Genomic DNA, 21,523 nt, shown 5'->3' on the forward strand with positions numbered 1-21,523 from the left:
ACATAATTATTTCTCGTTGTTTTTATTTTTGAAGAAACAACTGTCACTCTGACGTTTAATTGTTTGTTTACGTACGGAACAATTCTACTATCAATCTTGCGTTTGTACACAGCCAACTTCATACAGTCGCGCACTTTCGTAACGGTGTGCGCGCGCAGCTCTAAATTTCACTCTTTACCAAACGCCCCAAATGAAGTAGGTATAACTTCAAAAAATCGCCTGTGGTGCTATTTCACTTAAGATGTTTTAACATCTTATAACACGTGATGTTACAATACATTTTTTTATTATTGTGTGTCGATACGTCTTGATAACTTCAAGTGGATTTATTAAAAATACAAAAAATCGTTAAACATACACTGAATACCCTTAATTTTACCTGAAACACCAATTTAAAAACGCTACTGTAAACCGTCACAATATCTTTAATCCAATCGGTAAGGGGGGGGATCAAAGATCCTGGACCGGGGGCCCGCTTCAGGATGTGGGGGCCATGATTATATTATTTCTAATACCTCTTACATTTTAAATAATGACGCGATAATATATTTCTTCTCATCTTAATGTATCCAAAATAATACAAAATACTACCGTCTACAAGTTGTACAACCAAGGATCGGTAACTAATTGTGATACAGTTGAACTTGATTATTGCGATCACGGAAATAGCGAGATCTCGGATATAATGAGGAAACATTCGTTGACATTTTAGTTTATGATTTTCTCCATACACGTATTCACTTTTATAACGAGCCACTTCTCGGCTATTACGAGCAAAACTGTTAATGTGTCGATCGTTTAAAAACAACATTTTCGACCCTTAGCAATAAAATCCGACCGGGCAGTTAACTAGACCGATGCCGCCGGGATCGGATTACGTTTATGACACTTGTTAAGAGTCTAAGTACCTAATTGGTTTTTTCGCCGACAACACTGAAAAATTATCCATGCATATGGTTGAAATTGCATGTAAAAAATCCAAGCTTTATGAAGTCAATAGGTACCTACCAGCGCCAGCGGGTCAGCACTTCATTACATTAAACAACCTCTTTTGTAGTTTATGAATTCCATGCTTGTTTCGGGGATTTTTACGATGTTTTCAGATTTTTTTATGTTCTATACTTAAATAAAACGTTGCACGAAAAATGTTATATAACGAAAGAACGAGTAATGCTTATAACGAGCAAATTAAGTAAGTCCCATCTTCCTCGTAATATCCAGCAGAAAACGTATTCTTCACATAATTTTATTTTCAATAGATATTTTTAAGTTATTTCAAATTGTATCTGCTCATTAAACACTGCTCTATTTTAAAACCTGTTGTTTTTATTCATAGATTTAAAAATATTTTGTAAATAAATTTATTTACTGAGTCCGTCTCTGTCGTTAAGTAGTTTTGCCTTCAAATTGAATATAATGTAATTATTAGTCAGTGCGTCAGGCCGGCCGACGTGGAAGGCAGGTGATTTTTTACGGATTACTGTTGGTTATCTAAATACCACTGATTATAGTGAAAACAGCACTACACCGTGCTTTTAAGTGTAAGGAAAGTGAATTAGAATAATTAAGGATTCGTAAGCTATAATGTGCCGCATCGTAATTTTCAAGAACTAAAGGTAATAATTTTTTTTTATCTGCGTATATTATTTTGCATAATACGTGCCGATCTACGTTTCGGCTATTATAAACCTCATAAACCATAAACCTCATTATTATATTTTTAATTAGAAATAAGTACATATTTTTTTTAAACCTTTGAAAAATACATTTTCCAAAAATCTTTTAAAAAAACTAAGTGGAATTCGAACACATATCTGTAAAATCCCTCACATGACAGTATCATGAACACATACGTAGGTATGTGTAGTCAGTCATCAATAGTGATTTTAGGTGCTTGGAAGTCCAAAGCACGGGTAGGTTTGAAGGCTCCACAAAACATATTTTGGGTGTTAATAAAATAATAATATTTTTTTACCATGTACGATCCTAATAGGATCATATGGGCCTCTGCAGGGTAGAGATTTGTATTAACAGATTTAGTTTTTTACGAGAAATGGATGTCAGCCACTTGCCCAACCTATTAGGTCCATACCCTGACTCACACACAAATTGAAAAACAATATGTGTACCTGCCAGACCCAGGATTCGAACCTGAGACCCACGGCGTGATAGTCCAACGTTTATGCCGCGCGGCCACAGTGGGTGATAATAATAGTACAGCAATAATTATATTATATCAAGGATTTGATCTGAAAATCTACTTGAAGTAAAAATGAAGATCTTGAAAAATCGTTTATCAATTTTTTGTAATCAGATTGTGAAAAATTGTAAATATTTTTCCAAAGTTTTTTGTACCTACATTTGGACGAAGCGATTGCCTATCCAGTACTTATTTTACAACGTTTTTCTTAGCTCGTATTCTTATATGTCCGGTACAAATCTTGCAATCGATTTTTAACTAACTTACCGACTAGCTAGACATTTGAAACTTTTATAATATATCAGAACACGATGCCAATACATTTTTAAATACTTTTAGCCATCTTTCGGAAGAAATACGTAAAAAGTAAAACTATTATTGGTTGCAAAGTGGGTCCTAGCAACTAAATTATTAATATTAATATATACGTGCATTACTATGGAAATCAATATGACATTTCGGTATTATTTCTATCAACTACAGTTTTTTTTTGATCGTTTAAGCTAGTCAAGTCAAGTTTATATGATTCAACAGAAAATTTAAAAACGTTGTATATAAAAAGTTCTTTTTATCTTGTAATTATTTACTTTAATTGAACAGCGTAGGAATCGAACTCATATCTTCCACTGTCCGGGTGGATTATTTTATGTATTAAGCCACCGATCTGTATATACTTAATGTTAACTAACTGTAACATTACGCGAGTTGTTTTCAAATTTTGCCAATGGAAGGTCAATCCATTTTGTAATTGATCAGGGTAATAACTAATGATATTACTAACATGATTACAGATGGCATCCGGTATTAATCAAATGACATCTGAAGATATTGGCTTTCTCTAACATTCACATGTGTTATATTTTCGAAGTTTTATATAAATAATATATTACATTATTCACATATAATCAAATGTAAAACGTTTCAACTATAAATTCGGTACCTAATTTAATTGTGTAATTCATTCATACATAAAGGCTTGATTATAATAATAGTGAATGAAGAGTGTTTTTTTCTTCTATTTATTGTGAACCATAATCTTATTTTTTCATAAAAGATGGTCTTATATTCTGTAACCTGCTATACGTTATTTTACATATAGATACATATTAGGTATATACATTCAATTACATACATTTATTTTGCATTACTGAGAGGTTAGTATTATTAGTAAGACTTTTATATACAACGTTTTTAAATTCTGTTGAACCATATAAACTTGACTTGACTAGCTTAAACGTTCAAAAAAATTTGTACTTGACATGTTATATTGATTTCCATAGTAACGCACGTATATATTAATAATTTTGTTGCTTGGACCCCAGACCCCTAGCAACCAATAATGGTGTCGAAATAACTTTTCATACAAAACAGAATTAACTGAAAATGAATTCAATTCTACTTAAAGATGGCTAAAAGTATTAATCAAATGCATTAGCATTGTGTTCTGATATATTCTAAAAGTTTCAAAAGTCTAGCTAGTTGGGAAGTTAGTTAAAAATCGATTGCAAGATTTGTACCGGACAAATAAGAACACGACCTAAGAAAAACGTTGTAATAAAATAGTTATAGTTTGGAATATGGATATTATGATAGTCCTCCATTTATTTTTCAATCCTTTTTTAGCCAGTACCGTATTTTGTGTAATGCTTCAGTGTAATTTTGTTGTTTCGTAATATTTGTAATTGTGATTCTTGACAGCTCCGAGAGCCCATCGCTACTTTTATAATATTGGACAGTTGTTAATGATATCTTCTTGGTCGTGCACTCATGGCTGAGGATCGTGACCACATTTAAATTTCGCCATCCTTTGAGCGACCAAGACTTTCCATCCTTCTCGATCTTCCGCTTCTCTCAGTGTAGAATGGATGGTGCCCCCAGTCAGCTCTTTCACTTGGTCGCTCCATCGCGCAGACGCTCTTCCTCTGCTTCGCCTTCCCTGGAGGCTACCCAAAACTACCAGTTTCTCCAGGTTGTCCGGTCCGCGCCTGACAATATGTAAAAAAAAACTGCAGAATTCTTCTCAGACATATCGTCGAGAGCCGTTCCTTTATCTTCATTCTCTGGATGATTGACTGGTTCGTCCTGTGCTCCGTCCAAGAAATGCGAAGCATTCGACGCCAACACCACATCTCAAAGGCATCGATTGCCTTCCACTCCCTTGCTCTCGACTCGACTCCGTATAAAAATATAGCACTAATGTTTTCACAAGCATCAGTGGTAAGTAGGAAATCCAAAATCCAATCCCGAGTCAAAATTCTGATCCCGGGATTTCGGGATTACAATTTGACAATCCCGGGTTCCCGGGACTGGTCCCGGGATTGTCATTTTTTCCATTGTTAATATAAAATTATTATATTTACAAATAACATTGATAAAATCGGTCAAAAATAAATCTAGTATATTTTATACTATTTAAGACATTTATTGTTAATATTGTATATCTACGTTCAATCTTGGAAATACATAATATTAATGGAGTAAATAATATTGTAACATAAATAATAATGTGAATTTAATATGAGATTGCTGTTTCTGATAGTAAAGACTTAATGAATGGGTTAGCGAGATTTGAAATAGTAAAGCAAATCATGGTGTACTAGGCCTTTTCGCTTCATAAATCTTATTAGTTACCCAAATATAAAACTGCCTAAAAACGTATGAGATCACGGTGAAATTACTTTGTTAATAGTGCGAAGCATTGTTTTTTTCTAATCTTTCTCGTTTTTATTAATTTATGTGAAAAAATAAAATGAATCGGCAACTCACAGATGGGTATAAATCAAACTTCATTCAAACTCAGTTTATTTCTAATGTAGTTATTTGTTATTAAAAAGTATTTTTTCTGTTATATTTTCGTTTTTATTTTATTTTCCATAAAAATTGATAAAATATCAATCCCGGGATTCATAGGTATCGAAAAAAGCTCGGAATCCCGGGATTGGAATCCCTAGTGGTAAGACGTATCATAGTATTTTTTGCAATCTGTGTGCGCCTTCTTATTTCCGCTTCACATCCGCCCTTTCCACTAATGGTCGATCCCAGATATACAAACTCGTCCACTGTTTCAAAGTATTGGAGTGTACTTGCTGTTGGTAGAAAATTAGCCCGATCGACAACCATTAACTTAGTCTTATTCCTATTAAGGCGATACTTCAGTGAAACGGCAAATACTATAGGCGCGACGAAATTGTGGACTCGCTGGCGGTCTGAGAGCGAACGTCGAGGTGTCAATACGTCAATTTGTTTCGTGATGGCGACGGGGATATTAATTCTTAAACCGTGAAAAGATGACTAAAAACGTTACCCATTTACTTTAAAAAGAAAATATGTCAATGAATATATTATTATTGTTACTAATAGAACATGGTGTGCAAAACTCCCACCTCCGCTCCCGTTATGTATATGCAGGCACGTCATACGCGGCAGGCTAACATAACCCTTACGTGTGCCAGATCAAAGAATTTAAGCCCTCATTTTGTCCCGAGCAGAGCCGCACGGGACTGGTGATGCAACCTTGCACCGAAGTGCGAATGCATGATGTTAATTTATATGGCAACTATCAGAGTGACTTTAATTTAAAGAGTCGCAAGGGGAGTCGAGAGTGTCCCGCTCTCCGTATGCTCTGGCGAATTTAGTAAAGGCCGTAAAATTGGCCTCGGTTGCCACCATGTCCGCGTGTCCTATTGGGCCCGAATGGGGTCGGACCCGGGCAAACAACTCCGCTCGTTCGGGGCCCATAAGTGGACAGTCCCACAGGACGTTGTTACTAATAGAACAATAAACAGAACATTAAATAGACGCATGTTGGATTAATATGACAAATTATATTTCGGTCGGCATATTGCGTCATTTGCACCCGCGACCCGCAATCCGCGCATCGCCTAGCCACGTAAGGAGGCCGTATTTGAGAGTCTCTTCCTCTATGATGAAAAATTATTCTCTTATAGCTGTTAGATTTATAGTATATCATCGTATCTGACATGTCGTCGATTGCATAGCTGTCAACAGGCTCCACAGACTAATGCTGTTAGTATTTTTAACACACCATCAAAACGAGAAGGTACTCGTAGATTAATTCTTTGATCAAATGATGATCCGTGTGCATCTCTTTGACGGTCACTTATGCCGACGTTTCCGGAACAGCTGTCTATTTATGTATCAAACAGATGCTCCCATAATAGAGCTTGTTACTCGTATTAGCGTTACCAGTAACTATTACAGATGTATCTAACCTTTTTATGCTTAGGTGACAACAAACAACAAAAAAAATACCGTGTCGCGAAAATATAATATTTTTTTAAATTGGGATAAATATTGTAACTACAATGGCTTTTTTAACCAATATTTTTTCGCGCAAGATATTTTTTTAACATGGTAACACTAGCGTCTAGTGTCATTCTGTCTGGTATCTTGTATTTCTGCGGACTGGCGTATAAAAAGTAAAATAATATTCTGCATGTACATGCCAAACGAATTAACACTATCAATATGTATCCATATTGAGATAAATTGTTAAATGAATTTGAGTGTATGGACTGTTTTATAGACACGCAAATTTATTTTGACAGCAGCTGTCAGTGGTAAATGGTAATACAGAAGGGGGCGTGTTCATAACAAAAGTAGTCTATGGTTAAGGGTTCCTTACTTCTATAGTCAGTATAGTCTATAGTTAAGTCATCCTCTTCGGCAACTTATCCTTACGATCGAAATTTTGGATTCTGCATTCCGCTCTTAATCCGATGAAAGCAGAGAAATAACTTAAAATCATCAGCTTTTAACACTTAGTACTAAATCCAATTAAACGAAAGACTGCAAGAGTTAATGCCTTTGTATGGTAGTATTTCTAATTTAGAATATTCAAGAAGGTTAGCACACGATATTGAAATTTAATTTTAAATATATTTTTTTTATATCTTTATTCGTATTTATTTTTTATTTGTGTATCTGAAATATAATATTATGTAAAAATAAATAATTACAAGATAAAAAAACTTTTTATATACTTACGACGTTTTTAAATTTTCTGTTGAATTATTATGTTCAATAATATGATCAAACTTGTACATGATATGAAGTAGATAAAAAAACAAACAAACAAACAAATATAGTTTACTGAAATGTCATTATTACATTTCATTTTGATTTCCATAGTATCGCACGTATATATTAATAATTTAGTTGCTAGGACCACACCCTTAGCAACCAATAATAGTCTTTTACCTTTTACGGATTTTTCTGAAATAACTTTCCATACAAAACAGAATTAACTGAAAATGAATTCAATTCTGCTTAAAGATGGCTAAAAGTATTAAAAGAATGCATTGGCATCGTGTTCTGATATATTATAAAAGTTTCAAATGTCTAGCTAGTCGGGAAGTTAGTTCAAAATCGATTGCAAGATTTGTACTGAGAAACAACCACCGGACAAACAAGAATACGAGCTAATAGAGTTGCTTCAAGCACTTTGCTCCCAGCATTATTTATTTAAAATTATCAGCAAATCATTATACTCACTTAGATAATATGTATATTATATTTAATCCGAAATACGATTGCTGGGTAGTCAATATTCTTTGATCTTGTGCGATGAAACCAAATTAACTAGAGTAAATAAATCGCGTACCTTTTTTATGCTCTGTCAACATTTATAAATTCCTCATTCCCCATCGCTCATTTAACTGGTTCATTAAGAGCTATATTAATATATTTCGTTAGATCGTTCCTGAGATGACGCTGTTGTTTTATTTACTTTGTATTTGCTAACATGACGATATAATTTAGCATGTATCAATAAAATTTTCTGCGACCAATTAGGACATAATATTATCGTCACCTCACTATTAAGACCTCTTAAGTCTGATATTATGAAAAAATGAAGTTTGTTGTACGAAATTTAAACAAAAAAACATTTTAAGCCTCGGTTCTCTTGACTAGTATGCTATCTATCTATCGATAAATTTTAAAAACTCGTAAGTCTCGTGGTTTCAAACATGGAATTAAAACCTCGTATTTCAATACCAGTATTAGCAGATTCATTGATTAGAGAGGTGTTTAAAATATAGTTTTATGGCGTTTTTTCCTTCCCCTCAACATTCTTCTCAAACAGACTTACAAGGTTTTAATAGTAAGGCGACGATATTATGATTTAGGCCAGACCAGGCAAGATTAAATAATATATTTTGCGAAGCATGGAAATTATATAATTAGGATCGCTTCCAAGCCCTTCAGAGATCAAAATAAAAGATTAACCGATCCAGGATGTTTTCCAAGTTTGAACAACAATGAAACGCATACGTGAGGGTTGGGCAAGTCTAGTATCCCACATAATCTTGATGGACGAAAGTCCCTCAGGCTAACTTTGAGGAATTTTGAAAAGTTTGCTGCATCGCATGGACTATAATAATATGGAGGACGGAATAATTCCGATCTCTTTTTAGATTTATCGCTTTCAACTCTCTGATTCCAATGTTACAGCAGAGTTTCAGTACATAGGTACAGAAGACACTAATTTATGTCACTAAAGATAAATGGCAGCAGAGTAAGTGAAGATATTTTTTTAAATTTTATAAACTCTTTATTAAGGTGCATGGTTGGTACATCAGTGTTAAGTAGCTTTGTTTCGGGACAAGGAAATGTCAGATTAACTTGTTGACCGCGGAGCATTTAATTACTTTTTAATTACCGCATTTAAATAACATGCTAATTATATCGAATAGCCAATTAATTAGTGTACAACAGGTGTTCCGTCCATGTGGAAAGGAAATCTTACCATTCCGATACGTTTATAGCGTCATGGAAGGCGGCCATGCACAAATGGCGACTGCATATATATGGCGGGTGAAGATGGATTACTCAAATCATTGACTGCCGTACTTCCTGTAAACCACCTAAAAAGATGGACAGATATCTCGAACTAGCTAAATATCTTCAATAAGCGTAATACAATGAGAAAGATTAATTAGTAGAAAAAAAAATTTAGTGACCCTACAGTATAGACGTCACTACCTAATTTAATTTTGAAAATTTAATATAATAAATAACATATGAAAACAACCATGACGTTATAATAAATAATATAAGTAATTTGAAAACACTTCTAAGAAATATAAATATAACCAATAGAAAAAATCTTTTTGTAAAAAATACAACACCCAGCAGGGTTTGAAGTCTCGGCCTCTAGAGTCTCTCAGTAGTCACGCCCACGTGCATTGACCACTATACTATATGAATCTTATCTAATTGCGACGAATTTTAACCAATGGTTCTTACAATACTCTATAAAGCGCTTTCTAAATTGCGTTACTATTAATTTGAATTATGTATGTTCGATAAAAATAATGTTACATTCTTAAATCTTGTAAATTATTCATTTGAAATACAGTATTATAACTGTATTTAAATTAACTGCACTTGGAGACCGTGGAGCTAAAAGCTAATTGGTCTGGCGAGATATTACTGGAAGAAATCCTGGTAGACCGTCGAGCTCCAAATGCAATATTTTTAGCAAAATATGATGGTTTATCTTGAATGAGATAATATGGAATGATTTTTGGTGTTTTTATCGGTGTCCGATTCATGGACTCATTTTCATTGATAAAAAAAACAATGCTTCCTGGGATTGTCTAAGGCTCAATCTACTCTGGTTGTAGATTGTAGACGATATAGAAGATATCTCTCATTTAACCCGCTAATAACTTGCCAAAAACACATCTTAATAATAATTCATCGATTCAATTGAATTGATTCTTCGTAGTATATTTTAGAAGGAAATGTAAATAGGATTTTTTTTAATTCAACATTTAATTTAATTTAGATATGTACGACTGCAATACATAATAGCCTTAGAAATACAATAATCATCTGTAATATTCATCATTGCGTCAATGATGATAATAATTAAATTTTGATTCTTAGACAGTACGACGTATTTGCAATAACGTATGGTAGTACTTTTAGCAGTGGACTGGATTTTAAGGTGATGGTCGATTGATCTACGGGGGGAGTTACTTAGGATGCCAGACATTGACTTTTATCTTGAGGGGGCTAGCGCGCGCTGGAGCCGCTTCGTTATTCACGCACTGGTAAACGGACGGAACACTTTTGATTGATGATAATATAATATGATGGTGATAAGTTCAGGATAGATGACAGACGCGACGCTCGCTCAAACCGTATCAGAATTAGCGCAACAAAGGTCAAACAGATGCATTGTCCAACCAATATAATTATTATAATATTAGCTATTCTTTTTTAATGCTTTATTTTGTATTCAAATTAAATAATTATTTAAAATATATATTGCATAGTCATTAAATTCCAGAGTATCATCCTTCATAATAATTTTCCTTACAAACTGCTGTGTAAGTTTATTATACAAAAAGAGGAAAAGGCAAGAATTGTGAATCTACCATAATTAAGTATCAATCAGTCTTCTTCAACGAAATCCCTTTGACAAAGTATCAAACAAGTTTCAATATAACTCAGATATGTCTTTAATATTGCGATAAAATCTTTCCCCTTGGCCAAACCAATGAGCTTAAAAGCTTCGCTTCTCTGGAATTGGTTCTTTGATGCACCGGTCGACGTCTGTACTTTGCCCGCTGCAGGCGCTATCGTCGCCCGGAAATAGAAAATGGCGCCCCGCCGACCGGAAGCGGCGACTGCTCGAGCGTGTTAACGAGCCTTTCGTAGAAAAGGCCTATTTCCGGATTTAAAAAGAGAGTTTTTTTAACACGTCCAATTTCTTTGATCGACACAGTTTGTATAGGTAACTATACCTACATGTAGGCTTTGATTAAATGAAACATAATTGCAACTTAAGGATCTGAAAAAATCACCAATCAACAATTATTGTTTTCAAATGTGTTTACACATCACTATAATATGCCAATGTATGACTAAAAAAATATTCAAGATGCAACTACTTTGTATAAAAAGTATTTGTATTTTATAATATTAACATAGGATCAAACTTGTACGTATGCAGTTTGCCGTATCACACTTCACCGTGAAATGTTGTATCGGAAATATATGGCCGTATATTAAATACCGTCAAATCTCTTTGGGTCATATAGTAGGTACTGACATAAAATCCATGTCTTAATAAAACACGGTTCTTTTCGGTTTACACTTTACAGGAAGCCAGCAGCAAACAAATTTTTAAACAAGCCGATATACTGGATTATTTGTTAGGTTAGGTTAGGTTTTCATTCATGAATTCATACCAAAATCAGCTATAAAAATTGAATTAATATTTATATTGAATCTAATTAATTTTAAAGCCGTATAGTGTACGGTCATCTCTTTCCGATAAGAAAGCTCACGGCCAAATGTGCCACGGTAAAAAAAAATTACGTGCAATAATATATAAATAAGTGTTTACAATATTTAAATAAAAATACAGGTAATATGAGTAAAAAAAATACACGGAAGCACAAGAAGTGAACGATCTTAAAAACGCATTAAACAACGTTCACCTAAACTCACTCTCACATGAGTGGAATATATCAATATTTAGGATTTTTCTAACGTGGTGAAGGTCGGCTCACAAACGAAGCTCATATGCGCTCGCGTCGCCTCATCGGACACCCCTCTTGGTATTTTTGTGCACTACTTTTATTTACAAATGGCGTGACATTTGAAATTTATAAAATTTAACCCGACATGTTTATTTTAAGCAATTATTAAGGTGACGCATCAGTGAAACGCCAAATAATTTTCAACTGTACGCGCGACGAAATTTTGTACTCGCTTCGCATTCATTGAGAGAACGTCGAGTTAGACATTCGTCACTTTGCTGCGTGATGGCGACGGGCCAATTAATTCTAAAATCGTGTAAAGATGACTAAAAACGTTACCCATTTACTTTAAAAAGAAAACATGTCAATGAATATATTATTATTGTTACTAATAGAATAATAAACAGAACATAAAATGGACGTATGTTGGATTTATATGAGAAATAATATTTCGTTTGACAGGCGTCTTTTGGACCCGCGACCCGCAATCCGCACATCGCCTAGCAACGATCTTTTTAGACCGTGCCTCAACTAATGCATGGCCTTAACAAGTCAAACTGACGCATTATTGTGGTGATGTTGGTAGATTATTTCTAACGTTTTTCTGCACACATCGTCATGTCTAATTTGAATGTTTCGACGTGACTTGTACGCTTCAAACAATCAATCCGACTATGTCCGATCCTAATAAAATGGGCCTCCACAGAGAGGAGGTTTTTATCAACAGATTTTGTTTTTACAAGAAATGAATGTCAGCCACTTGCTCAACCTATTAGGTCCATACCCTGACTCATACACAAATTGAAAAGCAATATGTGTACTTGCCAGACCCATGGTTCAAACCTGGGACCCACGACGCTATAGTCAGACGCTTAAGCCGTGCGGCCATTGGGTATGCTTCAAACACTAAAAATTATGTTCGTTTAAAAATAAGACATTATTTTTAAGAGCATTTTAAACATAGTTATGTAGAATTTATAATCGTGTATTAACTTTGAAGCCGATTTACTCTATTTGGTAAGATATGCACATGGGTTCAATTAATACGGAGCACATCATCGTTTAAATTACTTTACTTTAAAATATCCATCAATAATAATTAATTGACAAAATCAATAATTTGCTACTCGTAACAAAATACACGTACCTATTCATGAACATATTGTATTCGAAACACCGCAATTTCAATTTCTAATAATAATATTAATTGAAATACACTCAGCTCAGTCAATTCAATTAATATCGTGTTACAGCTGACCGGCCATTTTGGGATTGCAATATTTCATTTACGGAAATTGTTTTGAGTGTTTAGACTTTTGTTTTGCGGGCGAACTCGGCCACAGGGGAAGCTTGGTGAAACGCTGGTTTTTGTTATTGTTTTGAATCGTATGAATTTACACATTGTTTCCCTCGTAACAATGAACGGAGGAATGTATATAATTTTTACAAATGAATTGTTACTTTATAATTTAGATGGATTAAAATAAAGCATGTAAATCTAAATTATTATGCTATGATTATAATTAATAGACATAATATTTTATAAAATATATAACAATACTTTTATATTACATACTTCTTCTTCTTCTTCTTCCACGGCGCTATATCCCGGGGTGGGATTTGGCCTCCTCCACAACCGCTCTACACTTACTCCAGTCTCTCGCCACACTTCTCCATTCTCTCCACATATCCCGCCCAGCGTAGTCTTTGGGACTTACAGTATCTTATGATTGTTTGCTGTTCAATCAGCTCTTCCAACTCTTGGTTCAGTTTTATTCTATAGTTCCCATTTTCCAACGTGGGTCCAAAGATTTTGCGGAGTATTTTGCGCCCGAAGACAGCTAATTTATTTTCCTCGTCTTGAGTTAAGCACCAAGTCTCACAGCCATACGTGCCCACTTGGCTTATAATTGTTTTATATAAAAGAAGTTTACTTCTTCGGCCTAGAATTTTCGACCCCACCAGTCGCTTGCAGGCATGCCATCATTTATTCCCGTAGAGAAGGCGGATTTTTATCTGCTCTGCTGTCTTATTTTGGGTATTTAGGCTGTATCCGAGATACGTGAACTTGTCCACCCCTTCATATGCATGCTGTCCTATGTCTATATTCTGCAGCGGTACCTGATCGCGTGTGCTGACCATATACTTAGGTGTATTACATACTTACTCGTATATTATTACATTATGTGGTGAATCCACCACTACCCAGTCTGGAAGATCTATTCAGGAAACTTGACTGGGAGAATAGTGTAATCGCCATTAACGATGAATACCTGTCACCTGTGATTTGTAGACCAGTGCTTCTCAAACTTTTTCATATCACGGTCCCCGAAATCGGAAAAAAAATCCAAGGATCCCAAAATTTTTATCATTAATTAAGCGACGGCCTATAGGGCCGTGGATCCCAGGTTCAAATCCTGGGTCTGACAAGTACACATATTGTTTTTATAATTTGTCTATGAGTCAGAGTATGGACCTACTAGGTTGAGCAAGTGGCTGACATCAATTTCTCGTTAAAACAACATGTGTTAATACAAACCTCCACCCTGTGGATGCCTATATGATCACATTTTTATTAAAAATAATAACATTTCATTTACTCGCTTGTAAAGCAAAAATTAAAAAAAAACTATTACAGCTACAACCTACAAAAAAAAGTTCATGAGAGGGGTGTGATTGCATATTTATACATAATATAATAAATCAATATTCGGTACAATGTTTGAAATGCTAATTCGCAGGGTTCGCTCCATAGTCTCCGTTAAAAGACACGACCTGTATTTATTTTTTACTACCAGTGATGATTAAAATGATGTTTCGCACAAATGTATGTTGTCGCAAAATGAATTATGATAAACAATTCTGATTTTGCGATTGACAGATATTCTTGCTGTCGCCTTATCCAAGACTTCGTTCATTAAATTCGACTTCAAGGGAATTATCTGATCTAATATCAATCAATTTTATTTGAGCTGCCCCCGTAATATAATCACATTTTAAGGACTTAGTAAATGGTGTTCTTATCCAATTGTACTTTTGGTCTTCATTTAAGTTTGGGAAATATTGAAATATTTCGCGGCTCCCTGTCAGGAGCTCCAAGGCCCCAAGGGGGCCGCGCCCCCTAGTTTAAGAAGTACTGTTGTAGAAGACATTATTATTTTTGCGAATTACCCAGATGACTTTCAGAACAGGATGCAGGAGCTTGCAAATGGAAGCCGCAAAATAGGTTTAAAGATAAATGTCTCAAAGACAAACGTACTAATCTGCTTTGCTGAACCAAAAGCGATCCTCATCAATGGTACTCAAATCCAGAGGGTCAACAATTACGTCTATCTTGGTTAACAAATTAATGTAAATTGACGGTGAATGTATGACGAGATTGCTCACAGAATGCAACTGGTATGGAATGCATTTGGGCACCAGAATATTATCTTCAAAAGTGACCTCCCATTGCGGTATTCTTAATGTGAGAGATATCTAAAAAAAATACTAGTAGGATAACGTGGCATGGAAAGCTGCACATTGGGTATAACGCACAGAGACAACAAAAGAAACTATTATATAAGAAAGCAAACAAGAGTATGCGATGTGATATAGGTCGCCAAGCAGATAAAATTGCAATGGACTGGACATTTCGCTCGGCGAATGGATAACTGCCGGACAAATACCGTCATAAAGTGGTACCCTAGGGGTATTTAAAGACCACCGTGACGTCCTCACTTGGCAGCAAAGAACTAGGGACCGAGAAGATTGGAGGCTGTTAGGGGAGGCCTTATCCAGCAATGGATCAATGATGATGATTACATTGTGTAAAATGACTCTTTTTAAATATTATAGGTACACATACCAACTAACTACAAAGATTAATACTATCGACCGATGGTACTTGATGGAATTTGAATTAAAATTCTAATGGATTTAAGTTTTGTACTATTCCATTGGAGTCGTTTTTTTCGACTCCGGGTTTCGCCTTTCGGCATCTTCAAGCACTGTGTACACTCACCAAAAGGCAAACAAACACTGACCACGAATACTATTAACTCTAACTTATATAACTAATCAATACAATAAAGTAGGTAAAAACTCCATTAATATTTAACTACAAAGAAACAAAAAGTTCAGCATATTATCAAAACGCAACGTATAGCATCCCCAAACACATTATCCGATCAGTGGTAAACTTTCTAGAGGACTACATCACATTATTTAGTACAAGAACTACCCCAATTTGTAAAATTGCAATTCCACCAAACTGTTCCGGATGGCAGACGATAAAGAAAAGATTTCCCTGATAGTAACCGACCTCCCATAGGGAATAACACGAGAAATAGAAAGGGTGGGAATAAAAAGGGATGAAAGGGAGAGAACAACAAACATCTACACTCTGTATACATATATTAATTGTCTTAATACAGACAAATTATCTTGAAATCTCTTGATATATTGCTTTTATTGTTTGTTCTTTCAGTTCGCCAGTCCCCGTGATGACGGTATCAAGGGACAAGTACTCTGGCTCCCCGACTGTGGGTCGCGGTCGCTCCAAGTCGCCCGCCTCTTCGGTTGACAAGCACTGGGGGATATCCAGAGCCGTCGCAGTCACCAGGGAGCCCAATACTTCACTGGGCATTAGCATTGTCGGTGGAAAGGTAGAGTAATTGTTTTTTTAGCAATTATTTCAATTTCAATTTATTTTTAACATATTATTATTTAACACGTTCACAACATGACATGAAACATTATTATAAAGAAAAAAAGTAATAAAAACGAAAAAAATTAAAATATAAAAAGAGAACATACAAAAGCAGTGAAAATACAATTATACATCATTCAAAGAAGTACACCGAGTTTGCTAATGAGACCCTATTTTAAGAATTTATAAAATGGCGTCCACCTAAACTCACCCTCACGAAAGTGGAATATATCAACACCCGAAGCAATTTGGTCAAACATAGTTGTCGCCCTCCCAATTGGCATTACGAGTGGTAGGTTTAGTCTGCACCTTCGGAGAATAAACAACTGATATTGCATATTATGTATCAAAGGAAAAGTCAAAATAAAAAGGGAATTCCTCGTATATTATAAATGAAATAAGTATATTATTTTAAGGTGGATATCACTAATTCTGGAGCCTCCGGAGAAGCAACAAGCTGTGACGTCATAATATCTGGGATCTTCATCAAGAATGTCGTGCCTGGAAGCCCAGCTGGACTATGTGGCCAACTCAGGGTAAATATAAAATAATTAAATATAATATTATTACCTAGTTACTTCACCTTATCATGGTACCATGGTACCACCTGAAGAACACGGCATATTAAAGATCATTCTATTTCCCTCGACCCAGTACCTTAATCCATGCCTTTTTAATATATTCAAGCATGCAATGCGTAGATCACTCATATAGCAGCGTTTGATGTGACGAGAGAATTCACGGGTTTGAGCTATAGTTAGACGATTTATTATAAAAAAAATAATTAGTATATTATTACATCACGTTAGTCTGCAGTTAATCTGTATAACCCAGATATACCTATATAACCCTAGGATCATCATCATCAGCCCGAATCTATCAACTGATGGATGAAGGCCTCTCCTAGCTGATTCCACTTCTCCCGGTCCTGTTCGTTGCTTTGCCACGCATTTCCGCAGAACTTTACCATTTCATCGATCTAGCAGCCTCGAGGTCTACCTTGCGGACTTTTTGTACCTCTTGGGTACCACTGGATGACTAGATTTGTCCAACAATTGTCCCTTCTTCGAATGGAAATGGCCTGGACACATAGCTCGAAGCTCGAAGAATACATATGTAATTCGTGAAAATTACCAACTAAACTAATGAAATTAAATAAAGGTTTGCAATACAAGTTTTGCACGTATTGACGGGGTGGACCTACTCTTGCAATTGTCTGGTTTAGTAGCGGTTTCAGGTATATGGAGGCCCAAAGCGTTGATAGATTCGGACCCTACGTTGCGAAAATATTGCCTTTGCATTTAATCCATGTTAAACATATGGCAAATAAATAGTTATGTTGCTTAAATTTTTCACCTTGTTATTAAATATATATGCTTTGGTTAATTGCAGTGGCGATGGGTGGAGGTAGTCTGTTAAGATCCGCCATAAATAGTGCAAACTAAACTTTGTCAGTCATACGTATTTGTTTTAATTGAAATAAGACTTAAATTTACAGATGTGTTGGTTAGTTTTTAAAATTCAATTAAACCCTGCGAAAACCAACCTATAGATAATAGTCAAAAAATACTCGTCTATCTATAAAATATCTAAAATTATGCAATTCAATCTTACATTGAATATTTTATAGATCGAATATTATTTTTTATCTATTACCTATAGTTTGGTTTAGGCAGAGCTAAATGAATTTAAAAAAAATGAACCAATAATATGTGTAGGTAATATGATTCCCAATCCAACGAAAACAAATAAGTATTAATGAAAAAGTGTGCACAATTTTGTCGTATCGCCCTAAGTGTACCAAAACTATTTGGTTTGGTTAAAACAAAGTTTAATTGATTTTTAAAAACTAACTAACATCCATCTGTAACTTATTGCAGTCTTAGTTCAATAAAAACAAATACATATGACTAACAAAGTTTAATGTGCACTATTTATGGCGGATCTTAAGAGCCTACCTACATCCTTCGCTACTGGTTGATTGTTTAATATTTTGTCTATTTCTGTCGAAGTGACCATGGAAACCATGAATCACGTGCATCATGGAAAATTGCCAATGGTTTATGTAGAATATGAGAATGCCATTATTTAAATGTATCGCGACTTCTTTTGATTGTGTTACAACGAACTATTCATGGAAAACTTGATATCATATATTTTATTTACAGACCGGTGACCGGATACTTGAAGTTGATGGGGTCGACGTTAGGACAGCTTCTCATGAGAGAGCCGTCCAAATCATCAGAGCGGCTGGAAATCCTGTCAATTTTATGGTGCAGAGTTTACTACCTTGGGTGAGCGTTTAACCACTATTTTGTAACCTTATTAAAATAGTCTTTTAATTTCTATCTTCCAAAACTCTCATAATTATTATATAATGAATAATTTTCCCATATTGGTTTTAATATAACAATTATTATTACGTATTAGCATAGGTAATCATGGAAAAATGGCATAACGTATGTCTATAAATCGACAGGTCGTTGATTCAAATTTAGTGTTTTAATTTTGATAAGCTTAGTAGAGATACTTCACATTCAAACATAGGGTCCCGTAATACGCCCGATGAAGACCGGCTGTAGTGCAGGACGTGTGGTGTTAACTTCAATAAGTTTTAACACAATATATCTATAATACAAAATTTCTGTTTTAAGCAGTAATGATTTACACATCCTCTGGGAATGTCTCAAAATATGTACGGAAAAGAAAGAGCTGCTCAAGACCATTCAACCAGCTGTTGGGCTCATCGGACCGTCCGACCTGGTCGCCACAAAGGCAAATTTTATTGCATTTAGAAAATTTACGGCATCATACTGCCAACGTGAAGATCGTTTCACTTAAAATGTTCGTCTGTTTTGTATTAGCTTTTGTTAGGTACTTCAATTTTTAATATTGCCTTTACGTTTTCATCTCTCCTATGGGTAAACACATGTCAAAAATAAGTCATTTTAAGCTTGTCCTTTGTTCGAACAACTACTCAATTCATTCAATATTTGTGTATTTGAAGGTTGCAACACACGCTATTGCACGTCTATAATGCGTGTTTCATTTACGTATGACACTACAGTAAATTCAGTCAAAGCCCATTTGAGTGCATTGCGACCTTAGTCTTGGGTTACTGTTTTCTGAGACATTCCCAGTCAGAAAAAATGATACTTCACATTCAAACATAGGGTCCTGTAATACGCCCGATGAAGACCGGCTGTAGTGCAGGACGTGTGGTGTTAACTTCAATAAGTTTTAACACAATATATCTATAATACAAAATTTCTGTTTTAAGCAGTAATGATTTACCGTTAAATTCATTGTTGATTTTTTTCTGTAACAGAATAATGACTCAAGTGACGTGGACAGCCAAAAGATGGTGAACAGTTCTACTGACACCCTCAGCGAAAGTCCGCCTGCAAAAATGGCTCCCAGCCCATCAAAACCGGTGCCGAGTCCATCCAGAGCAGGTCCTAGTCCTGCCAGGGCAGGGCCCAGTTCGATGGCGACACCAATTCCTCCCATGACGGTAACGCCCAGTAATTCCGTTACGGCTGTTGCTCAACCTAAAGGTGCTGGCAGCTCCAAGGCGCTTCCTTCATCTCCGTCTCCAAGCATCAAGAAGAATAAGGCGCCTGTCCCACCAAAGAATCCAGATGTTCAGGTTTATTTATGTCTTCATTATTATTATTCGTATGTGAAACTGTCTATGAGGATAATTCTTGCGCCCAGCTAACTAATATTTAAACCTTTTTGTACGATATATATTTTTATAACATAATATCGTATCCGGAAATTTATACGTAAACAGTTCACCGCAGTACGTAAACATGAGTTTGTGTAACATTTAATCAAATGACGAGTTTTTCGTTGAACATTTCACCGTGGAGTATATTTGTACGTATGCTACATGTGGTGAATTTTATGAGATGTCTTTACTAGGTTAGGTTAGGGTTAATCTAATTGGAACAGTACTACTTGCACACTGTCGCCACATTTTGTAAGATACGTACAAATGTATTCCACGGTGAATTGTTCAACGAAGAACCCATCATTTTATAAAATGTTATCCGAACTCATGTTTCACGTACTGCGGCGCACGAATAAGTGTCCCACGATGAACTGCATACATACAACTTACATGTAACCACATAATATATTGATATTGTAGTTTATTTAATTTTTGTACTTTTGAATCATTTTTTGCAACCCGGATTTCGTTTTTTTTTTTTGCATTTTATACTAGTATTAGTACTAGTACTATTGTGTAAGTACCTACAACAAATACAGAAGTTACTTATTAATTTCTGATTATAAACGCCCACGATGGCCGAGCGGCTTACGTGTCAGTTAATAATATCGTGGGTCCGAGGTTTGATTGCTAGGTCTGGCATATACACATAATGTTTTTCGATTTGTGTTTGGAGTCAGAGTATGGACCTAATATGTTGAACAAATATTAGTATAACTATCTTAACTAAACATATTAATTATAAATATAATAACCTCTCAAAAATTCAAAATATATAATAACAGGTAAAACGAAAAAGAAATGCTTTAAAATACATTAGAAAAACTTAGGTAACCTAATGAAAAATGCTTATAAATGACAATATAATATAACTTATGGCTATACCTCAGTTGAGGCATGGTCTAAAAATATCGTGGCTAGGCGATGCGCGGATTGTGAAAATTACGCGTGCCGAACGAAATATAATTTGTCATCTAAATCCAACATGCGTCCATTTAATGTTTTGTTTATTGTTCTATTAATACCAATAATAATATATTCATTGACATGTTTTCTTTTTCAAGTAAATGGGTAACGTTTTTAGTCATCTTTACACGATTTAAGAATTAATACCCCTGTCACCATCACGAAACAAATTGACGTTTTCACAGCTCGACGTTCGCTCTCCAAAATTTCGTCGTACCTATAGTTGAAAATTATTTGCCGTTTCACTGAAGTACCGTCTTAAGCATTGAATGCAAATTGAATGATATCGATATCACTTTATAAATAGTTAGTTAAATTAATTTTCACTTACTTTAAATAAATGCAGTTAGTGATAAAATAAGCATAACAGGTATATGTACATATATTTTTATTCAACGAATAATTGAGAAGAT

At 35.0% G+C, this 21,523-nt stretch overlaps 1 protein-coding gene across 1 annotated transcript in view; it reads left to right on the top strand.

The window, feature by feature from the left end:
• Positions 1–21,523, top strand: part of LOC147075289 (multiple PDZ domain protein-like) — a 665,568-nt gene that overhangs the window by 369,073 nt on the left and 274,972 nt on the right. The window contains exons 17-20 of the mRNA XM_085942916.1: positions 16,187–16,364; positions 16,825–16,944; positions 18,577–18,702; positions 19,737–20,057. Of these exons, the coding sequence (XP_085799042.1) occupies positions 16,187–16,364; positions 16,825–16,944; positions 18,577–18,702; positions 19,737–20,057 (745 nt within the window). The remainder of the gene's footprint in view (positions 1–16,186; positions 16,365–16,824; positions 16,945–18,576; positions 18,703–19,736; positions 20,058–21,523) is intronic.

Source organism: Rhyacophila brunnea, unplaced genomic scaffold (assembly GCF_057557595.1).
Source record: "Rhyacophila brunnea isolate RB1 unplaced genomic scaffold, BYU_Rbru_1.0 scaffold_15, whole genome shotgun sequence".
In the NCBI taxonomy this organism is placed as follows: domain Eukaryota; kingdom Metazoa; phylum Arthropoda; class Insecta; order Trichoptera; family Rhyacophilidae; genus Rhyacophila; species Rhyacophila brunnea.